Below are 20,811 nucleotides of genomic sequence, written 5' to 3'. Positions count from 1 at the left end.
TTATGGTTCCTTCTAATTTTTAAGTAGGAGGATGTAGGTGGAAAATGATTGCTAGAGCTTACAGTCTAGCTGTCTAGGATTACAAAAATCCAGTAAAGTATGATATAACGACGGTTGAAAGTGGAAAAAATTACAATGGGTAGGGCCATGTCCCTGAATTGCGTTACGTTGAAATCAAGGGACAGGGGATCGACGATATCCAACATGTGATGCGGAGCCATTGATCTCTCCTCGTCGGTGACCTTTGCTGTGACGATGTTGAGACCTTTGTACACCTGCAAATTCATAAAACAACTGTGAGTACATCAAGTAGAATAAACCATTTTAACGTTTAGTTTATGTTGGTAAAATATAAATATAAATAGCTGGTGATACAAAGTCGCTTCTGCGTAGAATTCGTGTACCGATACCGCTCGGTATCGGTTCCCGGTCAACAATTTGTTAAACTTAAACATAGCCGAAGGTCGTACAATAAAATGGCATAAATATCATCGATTAGGTAAGTCCTATATAAAATTAGCAGTATTTTATATTCCTACGATAAAACGAGATGGGACCTATTACGCAACCTGATATTTTCGTCACGAATGATTTCTGGAACGTTGAAACATGTTAATCGTTGACAAGGTTATTCAACCTCCACGAAATCGTGTCCGTCCCACATGCCTCGCGGTTCGAAGGAAATTAAATGTCACATTTCGGACGATCGAAACCGGCGATCGTATCTGGGCTCGGTATCGTCGACTGCGAAATAATGTTGAGTACAAGTTGACCGTAGAAAGTCGAATCAGGAAATGTCGAACCCTGCCTCGTACCAGTTATCAACGTTTGCCAAATCTGGCTCTGTCAAGTCCTCAAGCGTCAGGGCACTTTTGACACTTCGAGAACATGCGACATCTACGCAAGGAAATAAAAATCTTGTAACGTGAACCGCTTAATCACTATCATTTTCCTCGTAGATTATTCTTGTTTTGGTCGTAATAAGAAATTTCACTCGAGTGAGAAAATTTCTTTCCTCGTGTATGGAATAAATGAATAAAATAATGTTGAACTGAGACCAGAGATTCGTTTCGATTATTAGCATATAAAAATTCCATTCTATAAATTTATAAATGATATTTACATTCGATCTAAATTTACCATACGTATCTACCGTACAGCACGATTCTCGCACACTACCGATATCGTTACGTATACATTAAACGTTCGAAATATTTCACTTGACACAGTCTCGGAATTGAAATATAAAATCCGATATCGTGTATGAAATATCACCCTTTTATTTTAAAATGTCCATTAAAAGGCAATAGCTTTCAATCAGCTCCTTTGCATCTTTAACGTACATAAATTTCATGATGTCACCAGTCACGACCCATAAAATAATCTTTATCTCGAAAATCTGTGAAACTATGATGTCACAGGAGAAATGAGGAATGCCTGAAGCATGCTTTCTGGCTTGAACAGTGAAAGTAAAAACGAGGAATTGTAACCGTCCAGACGTGATAAATTGCAAAGTAATTCAGGGAGTAGAGTCGAAACAGTTGCTCGCAAATTAGTGTTTCAACGTTTCGAATTTCTGGCTTGGAGCCAACTTCAAAATCTAACATTCAGAATAGAAATAATAAAAATAACAACGAGCCCAAATGTGAGCCATGGCAGTAGCGAAATAACTTATTAAAAATTCCTTTCTTTGGCCTCTATAGTAATTCGAGGTTCCAAAACACACGCGGTGTATTCGTTGAATTGCACAACTTGGCTCGAATGCTCGCCCAAGGATCTAACGAGTTCGTTCACCGTGTCGAGATGATTTAATGGGACGAAAATGATCGAATGATCGACTACAATCGCAACGCCGAACCGGACTGCCTTGACTTCGTCAATGGTTTCGGAGTTTTCCCCGCATTCCATGGGCCTCGAGTAACTCGCTTGTCTTGGGAATGCCAATTCTCGGCGTTCCGCGTCGGGCTTAATTTATAATGTAACCGATGAAAGAAGTACGGCGAAGTCGTAAATTAAACGAGGCGCCAAGTATGCACGTGTAGGAATAGGAGAGACAGGAAAAATAAAAGGAAGACAATCAAACAAACACAGGTACCTTTTTCCTTCTCTCTTTGCGTTAGCCAGCGTCAAACACGGCTTACGAACTTCGCGCAAACTCAACGTGTTCTCGGAAGTTGGTACGCGAAGTAAATTGTCTGCAGAAGTGGACAAAACGCCAAGTAAAAAAAACAAAATTAAACGAACCATAGATAGGAAAAATACAAATAATTTTCAGAATCTGAAACGTTGTTTTTTTGTTTGCTTGGTAAGAAGAGGTATATTCAGACAAAAGTTTGAAGTTGAATCATGACGAATAATGGTTTTCCCCGAACGTGAGAATTCGATCAGTTTTCGCAGAAAGATGGCGCTTCCACGGATATTTTAGATCCTTCCTGACGTCGATCTTCGCGTAAAATCCGTCCGTTCGCTGCTTTGCTGAAAATTAACATATTTCGACGCGGAAATCTAGGAAGACACCTTCAATGTACCATGAAGTAAAGCCATCTCTTCTTTCTGCTTCCTCTAAGACGATCGTTCAGAATTCTTGGAGAAGAACACCTAAATGCAAGCACGCAGTCTTGTTCCAGTCTTAGCTAACATTTTAATTCGATATTCTAATTTTAATATTATGATTTAAAAAATGTTCCTTATAAATATATGTAATTATTTCTAAAACGGAAGACTGTTATGAAGAGAGATTAGAACAGTTAAAAGTCAGCGACTTATTACAGTATTCCTCGAAACGGCTCACTAAAAATTGCGCACTTTATACCCTCGATGGTCCGTTAAGTTACGCTATCACTGAACGAACAAACAGGTTTCCGACGTTACGGTTTGCGCTGGGTAACTTGAATGACCACGTCTTCAACCTTTATTAACCTTTTTTATGGACGTCTTGTCGGACAACTCGCTTTAGAATCTCTTAAAGCAAGAACGCGAACGGAAGTTCCATTTAGACGGTACGCGTCCTACCCGAAAAGAAATTAAAGAGCGATAAGGTTTCGAATTCCTATCGATTCTTCCCCTGTGTATGTAGAAATGTAGAAAATTATTTCGAGGAAATCAGTGATCAATGTTGATCTTTGTTCGGTCGAAGAAAATCAATTGCATTGTGATTTCAATTTAATTTTAATAATCACTATTCCGAGGCAATATCGCTCTATCGCGACGCGCGGAACAGTCTCTTTTTGTAGCCTGCTTACCGAAGACATATCATTCACTCAATTATTAATAAAATGCACATGATACTTATCGATAATTGTCGTTATCGCCTAAAAAATATCAGGCATATATATTTTTAGCGACGACTGATTACGGTAAATTATAAATACATTTATCGTGAGAAATACAAGTAGATCAAGTTTTATGATGCAGGGGGCAATATCGTGAGAAATAAGATGAACATATTTCTATTTGGAAAATAAAATATTCAGGGACCGATGTATGAAGATCCGAAATAAATTATTCATTTCGTACGCGACTTATCGAACGGGATGAAATTACATTTCATCGCATACGATTAAGATAAGTGCGCCTAATTTAAACTCTGACACGCTGATTGACAATTTCAACTTATTTTATTAATAAGATTATTGACAGAATGATAAAAAGCATTATGTTTGTTTTATGTTTTCAGTTAATTACGTACTTAAAATTTTCTGGCGATTAGTATTTAATCAGAACGCAATAAAGTCTAATTGATTGCTAATATCGAAAGTCGATAAAGCCAGACCGACAATCTAATTTTATTTAAAATAGAGGCAATCAAAGGGCATTATTTTTTAAGAAAGAAAGGAATCCAGCTCATTGATAATTGAAGCTTAACCCAATTCTGCAAATTTAAATAGAATGATATCGACCAAGCAATTACCAACAACGGTTGTTGTATAACGGGACGAGAAAATAAACGGTTAAGATGTATGATTAATTAACGCCATAACGACGTCAGTGTCGAAATCCTCGTCTGGCCAGACGGTTCGGCCGGGACGTCATTCGTCTTTCAATCATTCATCATTCCACGGACAATTCGTCAACGAAGGAATCCTGCGAGGGACCCGTGAAGAATTCGCGACCCAACTGTTCCAGAGAGAATCCGTGAGCCCACAAATAGACGAAAGAAGAGAACGAGAAACGAGAGCCCTAATCACTTCCTAGACTCAAGGACGCGAGGCTGAAGCTTACGAAAGAAGAACGTAATGAGAATAGCGCTATGAAACTGTTGGCAATTGACTGCGAGTTTACGCGAACTTGCGGTACTTTGAAAATGCAACCAAAATTTGGGTACGCCAAGCTTTGGAAAATTTGGAACACAGATACGTATTCCTATCGATGGAATCTCGATCAGGGTCAGCGAACTACCAAGCGCCGATTTGCAGGAAAAACTGTAAGGACTCAACCAGTTTGCAGGGAATAAGAAGTGAGGGTTTGAAAGTCCGATGACTCGGTACAGGTAAAGTCCTCGCGTACCGTTAAGTGCAGTGTACCAAAGTTATTGGTATACATTATGCACGTTTGCTCACAGGAGCGAATGAACACACCAGCAATGGACAGCATCGTCATTTGAGCAGTGAATGGCTCATTTGTAGTTCCATATTGTTCGGAACTATTATTTTTCTTCGAGGAAACATGGAAATGAAGAGGGTTCGAGCTGAACACCAGAGCTTGAACCACGCTCAACGATTCGACCTGATAAATTACCTCGTAAATCCTCGACTCAGTTTTTACCTCATAACCGCAAACATTTCTTATATACGAAATGGTTGAAACATTTTTTTTTTCAAGTCTCACCATGGCAATAAAAAGAGAGCTACAGGTACATATATTTTACGTATAATGTATTCCCGCAGAAAAAAGTTGACACCGAACCGCTAGGTTGATCTTTAACTGATATAAATTTTTTGAAATGTTACTGGAGCACGTTTCTAACAATTCCACGACCCTGGCACAAATAAGCGCTAGTATCGAGCCGAATCCGATGCAAAAGGCGACGCATAAAATTCAAATGAACTCAATGCAATCGTTTCGATCTCGTGTCTCTATTGCTGCACTTTTCGCAACCTAACGTGGCAACGATTATTGGTTTAGGATCATTCGGATGCAATACGTGAGTTACGTTCGAACGTGATTTATAAATATAAACGAGAATACGCGAAAGTGACATAATGAAATGCCTATAAAAAAAAGAAGGAATGAAAGGTTGGTCGATTAACCGCGAACGAAATTAACTCGCGAGCAGCTGCTGCATTTCGTTCAAGGGAAAAAGCGAAATGTACGTTCTGAAAGAGTGTAAAACCAAGTGGATTATTATTCATGAGCGGCACATCCGGATCGTGCACATTATATTCACTAATTTGCATTATCTTTCGAAGACAGAGGCGTCGATGAGACCGCTTAATGTACAACGCCGATTCGAACGCACAAGTCGTCAGCTTATAATTTCATTCGCTATGTTTTTACAACTTTCCTGTCACTTGTCTTTGATTTATTAATTCCGAATTTTTATCCACCAGGTGTATTTCATTCTGGACGAATTATAACTTACAATAAACGTTGCCATTAATTATTTTTGCTTCAACCATGCCATTGTAAAATTGGAACGCGGTTGTTCTCGAAAATTGACATCCAATCGATCAATCTTTGCTCGAACCCCGATCACCGAAACGAATTAAAATAAACTCGCATTAAACTGTTGCGAAAGAAAGGCGTATCCTTTATAAGGGATGCGTGCCACTTGGCGAAGTTTGGTCGTGAAGGGTCAATAAATCAGCGAAGGAAAGGGTCCACGTGGAATACTTAATCAGTAGAAAACGCAGAGCCACGCATAGCAGCACGTCGATAGACTTCAATTGCGGCGGCATTAGAATAATTTAGGCACAGCGAGGACCGAACTCGCTCGTTCATGTGGCTCACGAAATATTCAGGACATCCTAAGGATGTGCTTGTAGGATGTTGCGATATCATTTGCGACTTCCTAGAAGGACTGGGTCAAACGCGACACCGTTACCCCTTGGAAATTTTAATATTCATCAAAGACAACCGAGGCCCGACATCAAAGGAACCTCCCGGTAGCTTAGATACCCTTTCTAGGCAACGACGAATTCCGAAAGTTCGTTTCCAATTGGAAGGAATTTTTATGAGAGGCCTCGCCGCTTGTTACTGGTCACAGATTACCTTATTAGCAGGATCGACCTTTCCCCAATCGATGGGAAACAAAACCGGGCGACAATGGGGAACCCCAACCGTCAGCCCAACTCGACAACCATTGTTTAAATATACTTCAAACGCTTCGACCGTTACTTTCGTTCCTCCTCGGTATACCTACGTAAGTCTTGGCTCTAATTCTAAGCTAGGATAAGAAGTACGATGGTTTTAGTAAGCACTGGCCAGACAGGCGTAGCCAAAGATGGAGATTGCACCATGAGGATCAATTTTATGATTTTTGCTGCAATAATATTTACATTTAAATTTAATAATGACTAGATTGAGAACTGGACACTCGAAAATCCCATATGAACGTCTACTAAAGAAAACGGATCCTCCCCACTGCGACTCCTGTAATAAGAACTTTAAATGGATTAGAAAAATTGTACAAGAGTAAGAGAGTACCGTAAGATAAATCACTTTAACTTCATCTTACGTATCTGTCTACTAAAAACATCAAATAAAAATAAATAACTATCAATTTATATACAATTTTACACCGCACCATTACCTCTATAAAATATACTGAAATACCATACGCAACACACATTCTCCGATGCCGAGGTTGAAGTGCGGTCCCAGAATCGCGCGAGCGTCTCGAGCGTTTCTCATTTTCTCGAAGACGCAAATGAAAAGTTTAAGTCGTTTTGCGTACATTTTGCATGGAACAGAAGATAAACGATCCCCGCACGCACACAGAAAGTTTTAAGCGACGTTCAGAACAGTCAAACAGTCAAAGTGCACTCAAGGGATCTTTCGAGTCCATACAAAGTGCCGTAAAAACTTTCGAAGATGCCTCTTTGTCGGTTCATTTTTTTTTTCTTTTTTTTTTTTTCTTTTTTCTTAAAGAAGTTACTGTCAACAAAACTGAAGTCACTCTCGGCACGAAGTGAGCAAACGCCGGTAATAATAAATCACGGGAACGTTTCAACGCTGTTCCCGCCATGAATTATCGGCCAACATAGCGAGGGGTTGTTAGAATAATTGGTAATAAATTTGTAGCAATATGTTTCCTCGGGAGGAAAGAACATATCTATGTCAGTGAGTTCCAGAGAATTAGAAGGCGAGGAAAAAGAGAATGCGGCTCAGATTTATAAGCGAAACATCAATGAAAAGTATTTCAACGCGAAAGTAGTATGTTCTATTGTAATTTGCACGCGCAAGACAACAGTATCCCCTCCCTATGGTCGGGAATCGTAAGAATCTTGCGAGGATCGTCCCGCCCGCTCTTTTATTATAATCCAGAGACGATAATCCAACTCGAAACCAAACCACCGTTCGAATACCTATCGCGAAAGGTAAAAGCAACGCGGGCAGATTAATCTACGGTATGACAACGAAGAACAAGCCCGATCTTGTAGGAAGCAGATCGAGACCCTTGAAGTATTCCGCCGCGGTCGTATAGCTTTAGGGTACCTGCGCGAAAACTGGTCCAGGGAGGAGGAATGGCGCATACAAACGATCTCGTCTCCACTCTCTCCTCGAGGCGGTCCGTACAATCGCCTTCCTCTCTTGTTCCATCCTGGCCCACCATTATCCTTCCTCTTCCTTTCACCGATCACCTGTCCCCCTTTGCCCACTCGAACGGAATCATATCCCCGCGTACCAGGTATTAGAGTTTCTCACGTCATCCTCTTATCAAGTTTTAAAAAACCGGTCCTCCCATATCCACCGGGGGCCCCTGGTCGCGGATCATCCGTGAATATGCAAACGCGTAACTCACAGAGGGAATTATAACGTCAATCATAACGAAGGGAATTTTTAGAAATTTTAATAGGTGAACAAGATAGGTGTCGAGAGTCTAGGATTGACCTCTTTGGCTCGTGGCTGGAATTCAACGCGGAAAGTGGAATCTTCGATGGTCAGCGCGTATCAAATTTTCACATTTGTTTGCAACACTTAATCGTAGAATTGCTCTATTTTATATTTGGAAGTGCGACGAATAATGCCGCACTCGCGACTGAAAGAGTGGTCTGCTTCGAAATATTTCGCAGCTGGAAGGAATAGCTAGAGGATCACGAGGATAAATGGTATTATTCACGACTCTTAATAGCCACTTAATCATCGAGTAAGAGGAGAACCTGTAGGTTCTCCGGTTGATTCTATGTACTTGCAAGAGGCACGTACACGCCGACCGCGTGCACGTAAACGTTAAGAGGATCTCACGTGTAGGCAGACAAACTGTTAAACCCTTCCAGTCTCCGAAGGCATCGATAGAACCTGTTATAAACTACTGCCCCCGAGAGTGATTCTTCCCGTATGATACTTAAATTCGAGATAATAGAATGTTACAACCGTAAAACCGAGTCTTCGTGTAACGCTGATTGCGAATCATAAATATTTGAGAATAAGCTGTCCAGGATAATAGTTTCCGCAGCTTTTGGTACCGTATTTATATCCCAACACGATGATCGTTGACGAATAGGCGACGCGTGTAATAATATATTAACGTGTTTCACGCGATGGGAATGATGTTATTTTCTCCAAGTAACTGCTCTATACAACGTGGACCATTCTTTTTAATTAACGGATCCCACGGTTATTCGCTTTATGGAACACGTGGGAGATCTAGCTTTATTTTTTTTTTATTTTCTCGAGGGATGCTTCCATTTATGATTACGAATTTTTTTATGTTGCACCTTGAATAAACGAAAGAACGTAGGAGAAACGTGTTGACGATAATAAAGTGGCATTTTGCAAACAGCAAAGCCGACGTAATGGTTATAGGGGCGATGCCAAAGACGCTGTTCAAAGTTTCGAAGCGTCAAAGCCCCGTGGATTCTAAGACACCTAAGTTTCTAGGCCCTAAATTACTGGATTCTCCAAGTGTCAAAACTTCCAAGTTTCCGAATTCTGCGGTTCTATAAACTTTGTATCTTACGAGCCGCCATTATGCGAAACGAGCGGAGGACTCCACGCTACTCGGATCTCCTACTTTCTAAAAGATAAGAGATTCAGCCATCGACGAGAACCAAAATACAAAGTTCCATTCACGAAAGCGACGAAAACGTGAGAACGCAGAGGTATGCACGAATTTTCGATAGATCCTAATTCAAGCCTCGTATAAGAATAAAATTAAATGGAGAATCCCTGATATTCTGATTTTCTTTTTCACATGTTTATAGACGAATACTTGGAATTCCACGATGGAAACGGAAATTGTCGACAGAAAGATTCGACGATCTAAATGGTTTTGATAAATTGCTTTTTTGCTAAACTATTCCAGAAATTCGTGTCTTTCAGTCCGTACAGTGTCCATCAATCTCATCGTTTTCGTCCAAGGAAGGGTCATCTCGACAATTTTAATTCGCGTTAACACACGAAAAACGAAATCTCGCTGTGCCGAAGTTTCGAGGAAGATTAAGATCACGTTCGCCAAAGGGGCACAGCTCGAGCAAGCTGTTTCCAAGCAGTAGTGTGAACACAAACGTGAAATAAAAGAGGCACAAAGTAAACAACTGGTTCAACACGTTCCTCTACTTGCGCCAGCCGCGAATGGAACGGTCGGCCATTAGCATCGTGGATTCCTACTAATTATCGTAAACGTTAAGCGGATCTTAGACGTTCGTACAGAGGAGCCGGTCCACACAGAATCTACGATATACATTGAAAACCCTAATGGGACCAGTTTCGCGATTTCTTTAGCGATACGTCCGTTCCGCAAGGTCTCGCGGTCGTCTCGTAATTTCGTTCGAATTAACGCTGACCCTTTAAGGATTCTGCGTGGACGCAAATGCGTTTACACTTTGGGATTACTTGAGATTCTTTGTTAAACATTTTTCAATGTTTGGCTACTTTTAAGCTGAACATTTAAATAAATATGGAGTATGATGGTTGTTTGGAAAATGAAGAATGTGTCATCAACTGCTCTGGACAACGAAAACCATAGACTACTTAATTTCAGGAATTTGAACTTTGGGAAATGACTATGCTGTTTGTCTTTGTAGATTTTGTATAATAGAGATCGTAACACGTATTATCCAAGAAAACGCTGTGAGGCTAATTGCGAGTCGCAGTGGCGTGTCAAAGATGAGGAAGAATTCAGAACACTAATAACCTCAGACATTATTAGCTCGTGTGGGTCGTGAAGTTTTAAAGTAATTGACTCATCAACTCCATGGTACTATGGGAATACAGCAATTTCCATGTAACGTGCTGGAATATTAATCGTCATCACGCATTCTTCGCGTGGCAGGCTACTTTTCGACGATTTTATTCGAGCTAACAGAAACCTATTCGAGTCTATTTGATGTGGTTTCCGCGCAGAGAGAATTCTCAGAACTGCAACTGTATCTGTGATTGTGCATTCTTGCGAATTTTACTGTTTTCATCGGTATTATTCATTATCGAGAAGTACTCATATTTCGCGTCACACCTGTGAGCATCGACCTCGGACCGTCCGCCATTCTAATTTCTCCTACTCGGAGTCGTCTCGAAAGAGGAACTTCGTTCCCGAAAGAATTTCGTCAAATCGAGAAGCAACGATTGGAAAGGTTATCTGTTCCAACCTTGGAGAACTGGAAGCGCGACCTTGATGTGCCAATTGCGCAACCAATCCCCGAAGAGGTCATCGGATACGTACACGATCGTGGATCACGGGGCATTCTAAATCCCATTCACGTGCGATCGAGGCGATCCCACCACGCTGGATTTCATCGGAAGCTTGGAATTCTTGAAACGGCGTTTCTGCTCGATGGTCACCAAGGATCTAGTTTCTAGTTCAGCACCTGTTCACCGTGCTCAATTGAGCGGGATATTGTGGAACCGATATCCTATTGCATTGTGACCTAACGTACTTCTAGGTTATTCCGTGTGTTAGACGAGGGATTGATTGATCAGGTTTATTTCGTACAGTGCAGGGGCCCTGCAGATGTATTCAATTTTTCGCAACCATATTTGTTCCACGACTTCGGACGTCTCGAAACCTTTGTTACTATTTTTCACAAAATTCGACTCTTATCACTCTATTCTATTCTCTCTGTTATTTGGCATTCGCCCAAGGGATGCCAGTGGTCCGGAACGGTCTAGTGCCGTAGACGAGGGAAATGATTCTCGTCCAATTGGAGGAAGTTCGATTATCGTCATTACAGATAATGGACTCTTTAAATCCAGAGTTCAGTAGAACTATTGGAACTCTTACTCGCGACGAGGATTCCTTAGAGATCGGAATTAAGATGAATCATCCATTGTCCTAGCGAAGTAGTGATTACCGTATACCAGAGATTTTTTTCTATCACTGAGATTGAATAAAAAAATTCTCAGAAATCTATTACATTCATCGTTCCTAAGAGACAATTAGTTTTCTTCTGTAACGAAACTACCCAGCAGAACTTTCAGTATCAGTAACAACGGCTAATTGTTCACAATTCTGCCGTTACTCAGACAACTCTATGAGAAACATCTTTCTCTAAAAACAGATCGAGGCAATATTAGCACGGTCTTTCGTACGGGTATCTCGGACGCTGACGTTCTTTGTCGAGGATACGTGGGCAGATCTCGTATTTCTATTTTTAATTGAAGTAACGCTAATTTCCTCGTGGTTTATTTTTTTTTTTTTTTTTTTTTTTAAATCACTAAGTGTCGTTAACCCGTGTTTTTTTAAAATTTATTTCAACGCAACATTTTTGTCTAGCCTAATGGTCCATCTAGTAGACACAAGTCAAAAGAAACTCAAAATATAACCGTTCCATTCGACTTGAAATATAATTTTATTTTATAATTCCTCTAATTATCTACCTTCATAATTCTACCAATGATATAATATATTTTTATTCGTTAGTCGAAATTGTTATCTGTATAAGTACTCCACCCATCTCTAGCGCCAGTTCCCTTAAGGATGTAAGACCGCGAAGATACGGTCTGATAACGCAATCTACCGTAACACCTGACGTTATCTAACCCATCGTAATAATTCATCGTAGAAAAATTGAATAATCAGATCGAAGTGACCTTAACTGTTCGCCGAGCGCAATGACGTTACAGTATTTGAGGACTGCTCGATACGTTTCAGCGAACGTCGACGACTATCGACGGCTAAAAAAGAAAACAACTTTTTCCAGCGATGCGCGACACGTTCTGAAACTTTTTTTTTTTTAATGTCCTACAATCTATCCAATTGAAACACTTTGATCAATTTACGGCGCTACCAATTCTGTTTACACTGGAGTGCTCGTGGCTCTTCAAGATTAGATAGTGACAATTGAAACAATATTGAAACGCAAGATTACGAACGTGACTGCAATAGATGGTGATTAACTAAGTTCTGATTTAATTGGTTATTTTGAAAAAGATATCATTCCTTTTTATGGGGATTAATATTGAAATATAAATGCAATCTGCACATTTGTTCGCTACAATAAGAATTTCACAACAAAAGGACGAAGAAGAACTGTGGAAAACCGAAAGCTATCCGATTCTCGGGATGCGTATGAATAATTATAAAATTATGTAAAGAAATAATCTCCAGCAAATTATATAACATCGTTGCTTAGCCATGATAAGACGCGACTTATACAATTCCTATAGTGAGCGCACGGTCCAGTGCATTAATCATAAAGGTATAATTAACTTCTCCTAGGGATGCTAATCAAGAAACGTGTGACGCATTCGCTGTTGTTCATCTTAAACGTCACTGCATGAGCTGTTAGCTGATTAATGGAAAAACTTCCGAGAAGAAGAAAAATTGACTTTTAGCGTTGAAACGTTTGACTAATGACAAACTTTTCACGATGCTTCTGTTTTGACGATGAATAGTAAATGATCCTTAGCTTCTAATATTATGGTCAATTTTAAACGATCCTTACTTTCTATTTTTATAATAGTTAATGACCCCAGTACTGCTGAAACATGTCAAACTATTTATATTTTTATAAATGAATGAATTATTTGTTACACTATTCTTTTAACGTTTTTCATTTTGAATAGAGTTGCATTTCCAATGCGAAACGTTCCAGCCGTCTAAATAAATAAAAAAAAAAAAGAAAATTTGATTTATTATTTCCCGAGACACTAGTGTAAAGTATAATATTAGCCAAACACAGTGGTTTACGGATGCTGGTTGTAAATTATAATATCCCGCTATCTAGCCAAGGATTTGGAAAAATAAACCTTTAGAGATAGGGAAACGCGAGAAAAGATCTATCGTTATCTCGGAAAGGGAGTCCCAAAATATCAAGATTAACACGCACGAGACAAAAAATTACAAAACCTTGATTATCGTTTAAATAATTTGATGAAAAATATTTACCGTAGAATTCTTTGCGATGTTTAACAAACGATACAGTCTCCATAACAAATTTATCGTTTTTCTTTACTATTACTATTTTCCAGATCCATGGAATACGACAATTTTCCGAGTCTCGACGCTGCGAGCAAGAAATTGAATAAGAAATCGAGAACATTCGGCTAAAATGGTTCCGCCCGACATCAAAAGGAAGGCATAAAATAAAGGAAGAGCCTGAAAGGGGACGGAAACTGGCATCGATTCGCAGAGAAAACCGCAGGGTTGAAAATTAGAAGGGAGCCACCGACTACAAAGTTATGCGCTGCGTCATCTCCTTCTAATTCCTAACCCTCTCGATAGAGGGGTATCTGCGGGTCGTACCATACCGACTAGACTACTCCTGGATTAAATTAAATCCTACGCAGCTTCCACCATTCCGAATCAAAATATTATTTTAAGTATTCGTTTCTTTATTGTGCAATACCAATTCCCCAATGAAATTTCCAATTTCCACATGACTCGGTTGTTTCTAAACATTTTGTCTAATTCTGCTCAGGGCCCACAAATTACTTGGCGCGTCGACAATCTTAGTCATTGTCTCCTTTTCTGCTGTTCGACGTTCATATGTTTCCGAATTCTTTTATTGTAGGTCCATGTGGATCAAAGTAGCTACCAACAACCAGACCGAATTCGTCCAAGCAGATCGATCGTTATGCGAATATCGCAATGTTTGAAACTGAGATATGCTGTGAATCACACTCTATGCATCATTTGCTCACACGTGATACGATGAGTCAGGAAATTATTGTCACGTTAATGTAACACAACTATGCTAAATGAAGAGACAGCGAACGAATTTTTATATATATATTTTTTTAGGACAACGGCTAAAGTACCACAACAATCTAGTAAAACATCGGTCGCGATGCTTCTCGAGGGCCACGTTGACAAAGAAGCCTCGTAAATTTCGCGTCATCGCCTCGTGGATTTAAAACCGGTTGGTCAAGTGGCTCGTACATATGTACGTGACCAGGTGTAATTCACGATTTTTACCGCGCTTTTCATATTGCCCGTACCAGACCCTAGCCACGATCATCGAACCACATCGTGTACTCCGCACGAATCTTCATTTACACGTTGAATCGTTTCTCGATCAATTTCAAGTTCGAGTCGAGGGAGCTATAGAAACCATCGCGATTAATCGAGCTCGATCACGAAACTGTGCGCAAGTGTTGTTTATTATACGTTCGTAAGTTTTCCCTTCGTTTCGTCACATTTTAATATCAAGCTTTAAAGAACTTTGGAGAAGATCATAATACGGAGACGATTATAAATTATGGGAATTTTATTTTGGGAGTGCATGTGTTCTTATATTTTTCATGGTGAAGAAATATGGAGGAAAAAGAACGTTCTCGGATTATTTAAACGTTTAGTGTGAACCATGGAACTAAATTGAATTGCCATGATCCAACAGAACAGTTCGAACAAAAAGCTTTGCCTATCGATTCCGGCGGAAATCTCGCGCGAAGTCCTTGGACTATAGTTAGAAAATTTGATTCGTGGGCCGTACATACGAGAAATTCCGGCTCCCGTAATACGAGGTGCCATTCTCACGAGCAACAGCGGAAGTTTTTCATGCGCGGCACGCAGCGGTTTTTCTGGCCGAAACGACGAAAACTATTTTGAATTCAAGGACCGCGGTACGTTGCCTTCCGCGGGTCATCGACGTGATAAATTATCAACAAAAGCGGTACCATAGCGTGCCCGAAAGAAAAGAAAACCTGCCCCGAAATTCTTCGAACATCCACGCGTCCTTGGACGGTTGACATTTTTGGAGCAGAGATTACATCTGCCCTGGCGTGAACCGAGATTTCTCTTCGTGTGATGGATGAACGTAAATAGTGAAACAAAAATAATCTATCCAATTAACGTAGACATCGTTTGTCGTTAGTTCATCTGTGTTTCAACAAGATGTATCTGAAATTTGGAAAATCGATCGCGACTAGAGTTCAAGCTCGATCGATTAAATCTAATTATATCCTCCTCTAAATTTAAGCAAATATAGTAGCGTATTTAACAGGTATACACTGTCTTTGGTAGTTGTAGTATCGATATGATTACACTTGTTAATTTCATTATGATTACTTTTTGCAATTATTTTCTTCGTGGGAAACGCTTTCCTCTCTCGATCCATTTAACTCCAGACTTTGTACTACCAAACGTAAGTGGATGAATACTATAACCACGGACGATTAGATAGCCGTCTACGTTCGCTGGCACACAAATTGTAAACTACCGGTGCCTTTCATGCTCGTTTGCTTCGAAACGAGAGCAAAAGTGTACGGCATGCGTGCGATAAAGGGTTCCATGGAAACGTTCACTTTCTTCAATCGTACATCGAACAGATTGGCTTCAAATCGCATTGCTCGTGACCCGCAGCATGCTAGTTCAATCTATCCCACGGGTCTAACGAGTCCCAAATTATGCTATACCTTTTGTTCAGTCATGAACAGAATCTCTGGCGAAGAACAGAATGCACGTTTCGACAAAACATGGAATCGTTCCCATGGAACGATTTGTAGAGTATACAGGAGTCGCCGGAACTATAAATAGCACCAAAGCTGAATGGTTAATAAAATTCGCACGAAAAAAAAAAAAAAAAACAATGAGTTCCTTTTAAACATGGAAATTCTGTATATTTCTGGACCCGAAGTAGTTACAAGTAATTATACAATTATCTACTTGGATTGCTCGCGTTATCTAACAAAGTTCGACGACTAGACCGCCTACTGATTACATAATTATTCGTTACTCTCCTAAGTTGAAGTCTGTTTCTAAATAGGCTGGTAGTTAAAACGTTATTATTAGACTGCGGGTGTTTATGCAAATTCACGCTTTTACAATTTCAGATAAAGAATTGAAATTTAGATGAAAGCATCTCTTATCTTCCAGACAGTATACCGCGTATTTTATTCCTAATATATTTATATACTTTTGCATTTACACATATCCTCGCATTTGCCCCTTACTTTAACTCGCCATAAATTCACAAACAACCACAGTTTGGTTATCCGCAATGCTAATTAGCTCACGGGCCCATATTAGTCAGAGAACAATTCCTCCCTCGCAGAAGTCACGAATACTACAAGGAATAATACCCGCAAAATCTAAAATAATAACTATACAGTCAAGTGATTCATCTCGACCCGTATTCCGCGAACTGTAGGCCACGACTCGCTCGAATTCCCATCCAAGTCTAACGACGATGTTAAGATTCAATGGCCCGAGTGTGCTCGAGACACGCCACGGCTCGAACAGCCCGTGTATCCAGTTCATCGACTTTCGGTCGACACTGTCGAGTAACGTTTCATCGATTCCCCGTCCCCGAAACCGCCAAACCAGAAGGTCTTCGCCTCGGTGGTCGAGAATTACTCCGTTAACGGTGGCTGACAGCCGACGATGTCTCCCCGGAGGATTTTATCACCGCGACGAGGACCGAATACCCTCCCCGCCGTCCATAATTTCACGATGAAAGATCCCTTCTTCTACCGTGCGAGCCCGTGTAGGAAGAATCTCGGGGGCGGCACTCGCGAACCCAGAGGAAATTTGCAGATATCTTTTTTCGGCGAGAGCGAACGCGCGCGCTTGTGTGGGCAGACACGTGTCCGATTTTGTCCGGGTACCCTCGACACGCGGTCAACGGAAGGCGTGTAGTTTATGCACGCAACCAAAAAAAAAAACGTGCGTGGAACTCCAACACACCAGCAGGGAGTTACCCAACGCGAGGGAGGATCTTATTATTAACACTTTACCGCTGAGCGGACTTGGCTTACGTTAACCGCGGACGCCTAACACGTTAAATTGTGTAAGCAACCTTAAGATTATCGATATAGGAAAAATTGCTGGAGTTACGTATTAAGGTCGATTCGAACTATACGTCACGGACCGTCACGTTCCGGCAACGACGCGTACCGGCACCGACACGACAAAACATTAAAACACGCGTTTTAATGGAACTATTCACACTATTCCCGTTGACGGAACCTTCAGGTCGGTGTCCGTTAAGTGTGAATAGTTAATGTTTTGTCGTGTCGGTGCCGGTACGTGTCGTTGTCGGCTCGTATCGTATAGTCTGAAACGACCTTTACGCTTTATTATGCGCCATTGTGCCGGAGTATTCTGTATATAATAATTCTTTACACTTTAGTAACTTCAAAAAATAAAAAGCAAATGCATATAAAGTATTCTCGACAAAGACTTTGCTTTTAAACGATAGCGACCACAAAACCGTGACAATAAAATCTGAAACTGTTCGCAACAATAAACGACAAAGGGATGGGCGAAAATAAAATATTGAAATAGTTAAAGGCATCGCGGTTTAAAGAAGAGAAAAGACGGGGGCGTGATTTATAACAACGTGTAAAAATGTTGCGAGGGTGGCGAGCGAGGTATAATGAATTGAAGTTATATATAATAAATGAAAACATTAGGAATCGTCTAGACATGTATCGAAATAAACCGTACGAGGAAACGTCATTACGCACATGTATAAATGCGCAACACGTGATTTATACACGAGAGCAAAATCACGTGCGATCGTCCGTTTAAAAACAGAATCGACGCCTGACGAGTGAAACGCCCGATGAGCCATACTCGTTGCGAAAATATGCGTCAAATCATGTTCAAACCACTCTTATGTTAAATACTTATTATTAAAAAAAAAGAGAGATGTCAAATATTATTTTTAAATCACAATTTGCATTTGGAATAACTGAAATTTAATAAATAATATAGGTTGAGAACGATACATAATTTGAAAAATATGTAATTTGTTTCATCGAAAACGAGCACGATCTGTTCGAATATAAGTATCAGTTTCCTTCGAATGCTACGCGACGGAAACAAACGCCGGTTGTATTATCAATTCAAAGACCGAAAAGGAACCGGAAATCCCACGACCCTTTATCCAGCGCACACTCCAAGAGGACAGAGTTTAATTCAATCCACTTACTTTACGACGAGTATCATGCGATCTTTACTACTTTGCATTTATACAGTTTGCTTCCACGCCACAAGATAATAAAACACACTCGAATATATTAATAAAGAGCGGGATAAGTCGAGAGCCGCCCATCGTCGACCATTAATTCGGAAGACGTGTGTATGTACGTATGTAAAGTAATGCGTCAATTGGCCGGGCACTTTACGTAACTTAATTTATCTCCGGATGAATTCTTCTTGCCGAGGGGTTCTCGAGAACTGTTTAAGGAATTCACTGGAAATGATATACCCGCATTTGAAAGGGTTCTTAAGAATGGTGAATCCCAATCGAATTTCATTCATGATAACACTCCGAATGAAGCACTGAATATCTATTCAATATTTTTCAATTGCAATAACAGCTATTATTGTTCGTATTAATTTAAGTGGGTGTTCATAATATAAATATGTTCGCTATTTATGGCTGTCAAAGCAAATAATAAACAACGTAGCGCCTTTTAAATAAACCTGGCACGATACTCCCTCGTTAAAAGGATGATATACTCGACCATCCTAGGGGAATATAAATTTCTGTCGTCGAAACGCGCGACGCAAACATTAACACGTATCAAGATCAACGACAAAGCGGTAGGAAGATAATTACGAACACGTCATTTCCGACAAAATTTCGGCCGTCTTCATGCTACAAGCGTATAATTAAACGCCCCTCGCCGGTTGCTTTATACGAATGGAGGAGCAAGACAATTAGAGTGATTAACTCAAAGCTTTCCACGCTAAAATCTACCACTACAAAGAAACTAAAACGAAAGAACTTAAAAAAAAAAAAAAGACTAACCGTTCCAACGAACATTTATCAAAACTACTTCTCAATACACGCATGCTAATAATAGGTCAAATTTAAATTTTCCAGAATTTACGACGTGCTTAGAAACAAATCAGTGATGGGCAAAACACTAGGTTTCGAATAAATCTGAAGTTTGGCAATATGTTCGTCTCGTTTCTTTCTCTGGAAAATGTTCGAAAGAGGAGACTAGACAAACATATCGGCAAACTTCAGATTTATTCGAAGCCTAGGGTTTTGCCCATCACTGAAACAAATCAATGGTACGATCTCGCGAGATCCATGATTTAAACGAGATGACTCAAATATAGGTCACATAGTTGGTCACGTGTTACACAGAGAAACTTCCGAGGTAATAAATGACTTAACCTTACCTCATCCGAGAGTTCATCGTCGAATAAATGATTTTTTATCGTATTAAACGTTTGTAACAAAAACATTACGACCTAATCGATGATTTCATACTTACGCGCGAGTTTTCTCATCTATCTAACATTAAAAAATCTCAGTACTCCAATTGCACAATCAATGTCCTAGAAACGCATGTCAAGATACTCGACAGCGGAATAATACGTTCAATTTGCACAATCTCCGTGACTGTTATCGCGATGGTTGCAAATACAGTATAGTCTCGAAACTGCATAAAAAGAATGCATACGAAATGAAAAAATAACGTTCACTTGTAATTAAATACAACACGTGACAGCTGGTAACTGTATCTTCGCATGAATATTCACACGTATCCAGTATAACGATGAATTTGCCATTGAAAAATGTGATTCATGTTCCTGCAATCGCTCTAACCTTGCTGTATTGACGTGTAAACAAAAATTAAATACGAAAACCTGAATAGAAACAGCACGGTGGAAACATTTTAATTTATCCTATCATCGACGAATTGTTCATACGTTTGACGTACTTTGTTTTGGATAATAAATGTGGTAACAGATCTGAAATATTTATTCGAGACGAATTTAGGGCAAATAGTTTCGATTAAACACCGGTAATAAACAACATTTGAACGTGCACCTAACCTACAAAGGCAACGACACGGTAACGTTTCGAGAGGAAACAAGTTTTTGTCTTCTTACCTGCATGCTGTCGGCGGAAATAATTTCTCCGGAAAATCTGTTGGCTAACTCGATGCCCAGACGCGATTTTCCACAACCCGTGCAACCCAAAATAGCTAAAACTGGCACACGCGACATATCGACCTTTCCGTAATCACTCAATCCTTGTTTTGCACTGCGCATGCGCCACAACGGATGCGTGTTCCGTCGACCCACCCACGTGACTCGCGATGGCGGTTCATTTTAAATCAGCGTACGTGAGCTTCGTGTACAGCGTGGATATAACTGTTAATATAAAACAATTTTATACTTTATAGTTTCACATTCCTTCTTAAAAGACTGTTTTGGCGTTCTAAATTTTATTTTGCGATACGAATACTCTGATTTTGGTTAAATTCTTTCCTTCTACTTACAGAATAAACACACAGTTGATTCGT

General features: G+C 40.0%; 1 protein-coding gene across 2 annotated transcripts in view; it reads right to left on the bottom strand.

The window, feature by feature from the left end:
* The window catches only part of LOC128887289 (tRNA dimethylallyltransferase), a 72,458-nt gene extending 51,909 nt beyond the window's left edge, over window positions 1-20,549 (bottom strand). The window contains exons 1-2 of one of the 2 annotated variants that reach the window (XM_054143009.1): window positions 20,396-20,549; window positions 135-275 (exon numbers count right to left, since the gene is read on the bottom strand). In XM_054143009.1, the coding sequence (XP_053998984.1) occupies window positions 135-275; window positions 20,396-20,512 (258 nt within the window). In that variant the 5' untranslated portion in view covers window positions 20,513-20,549. The remainder of the gene's footprint in view (window positions 1-134; window positions 276-20,395) is intronic. The other variant, XM_054143011.1, reaches the window with a different exon arrangement.
* Window positions 20,550-20,811: the final 262 nt, after the last annotated feature.

The sequence above is a fragment of the Hylaeus anthracinus genome, unplaced genomic scaffold, assembly GCF_026225885.1.
Source record: "Hylaeus anthracinus isolate JK02 unplaced genomic scaffold, UHH_iyHylAnth1.0_haploid 11985, whole genome shotgun sequence".
Lineage (NCBI taxonomy): Eukaryota > Metazoa > Arthropoda > Insecta > Hymenoptera > Colletidae > Hylaeus > Hylaeus anthracinus.
Note: the sequence above shows the minus strand (reverse complement) of the source record. Positions and strands in the feature narration are given on the sequence as shown.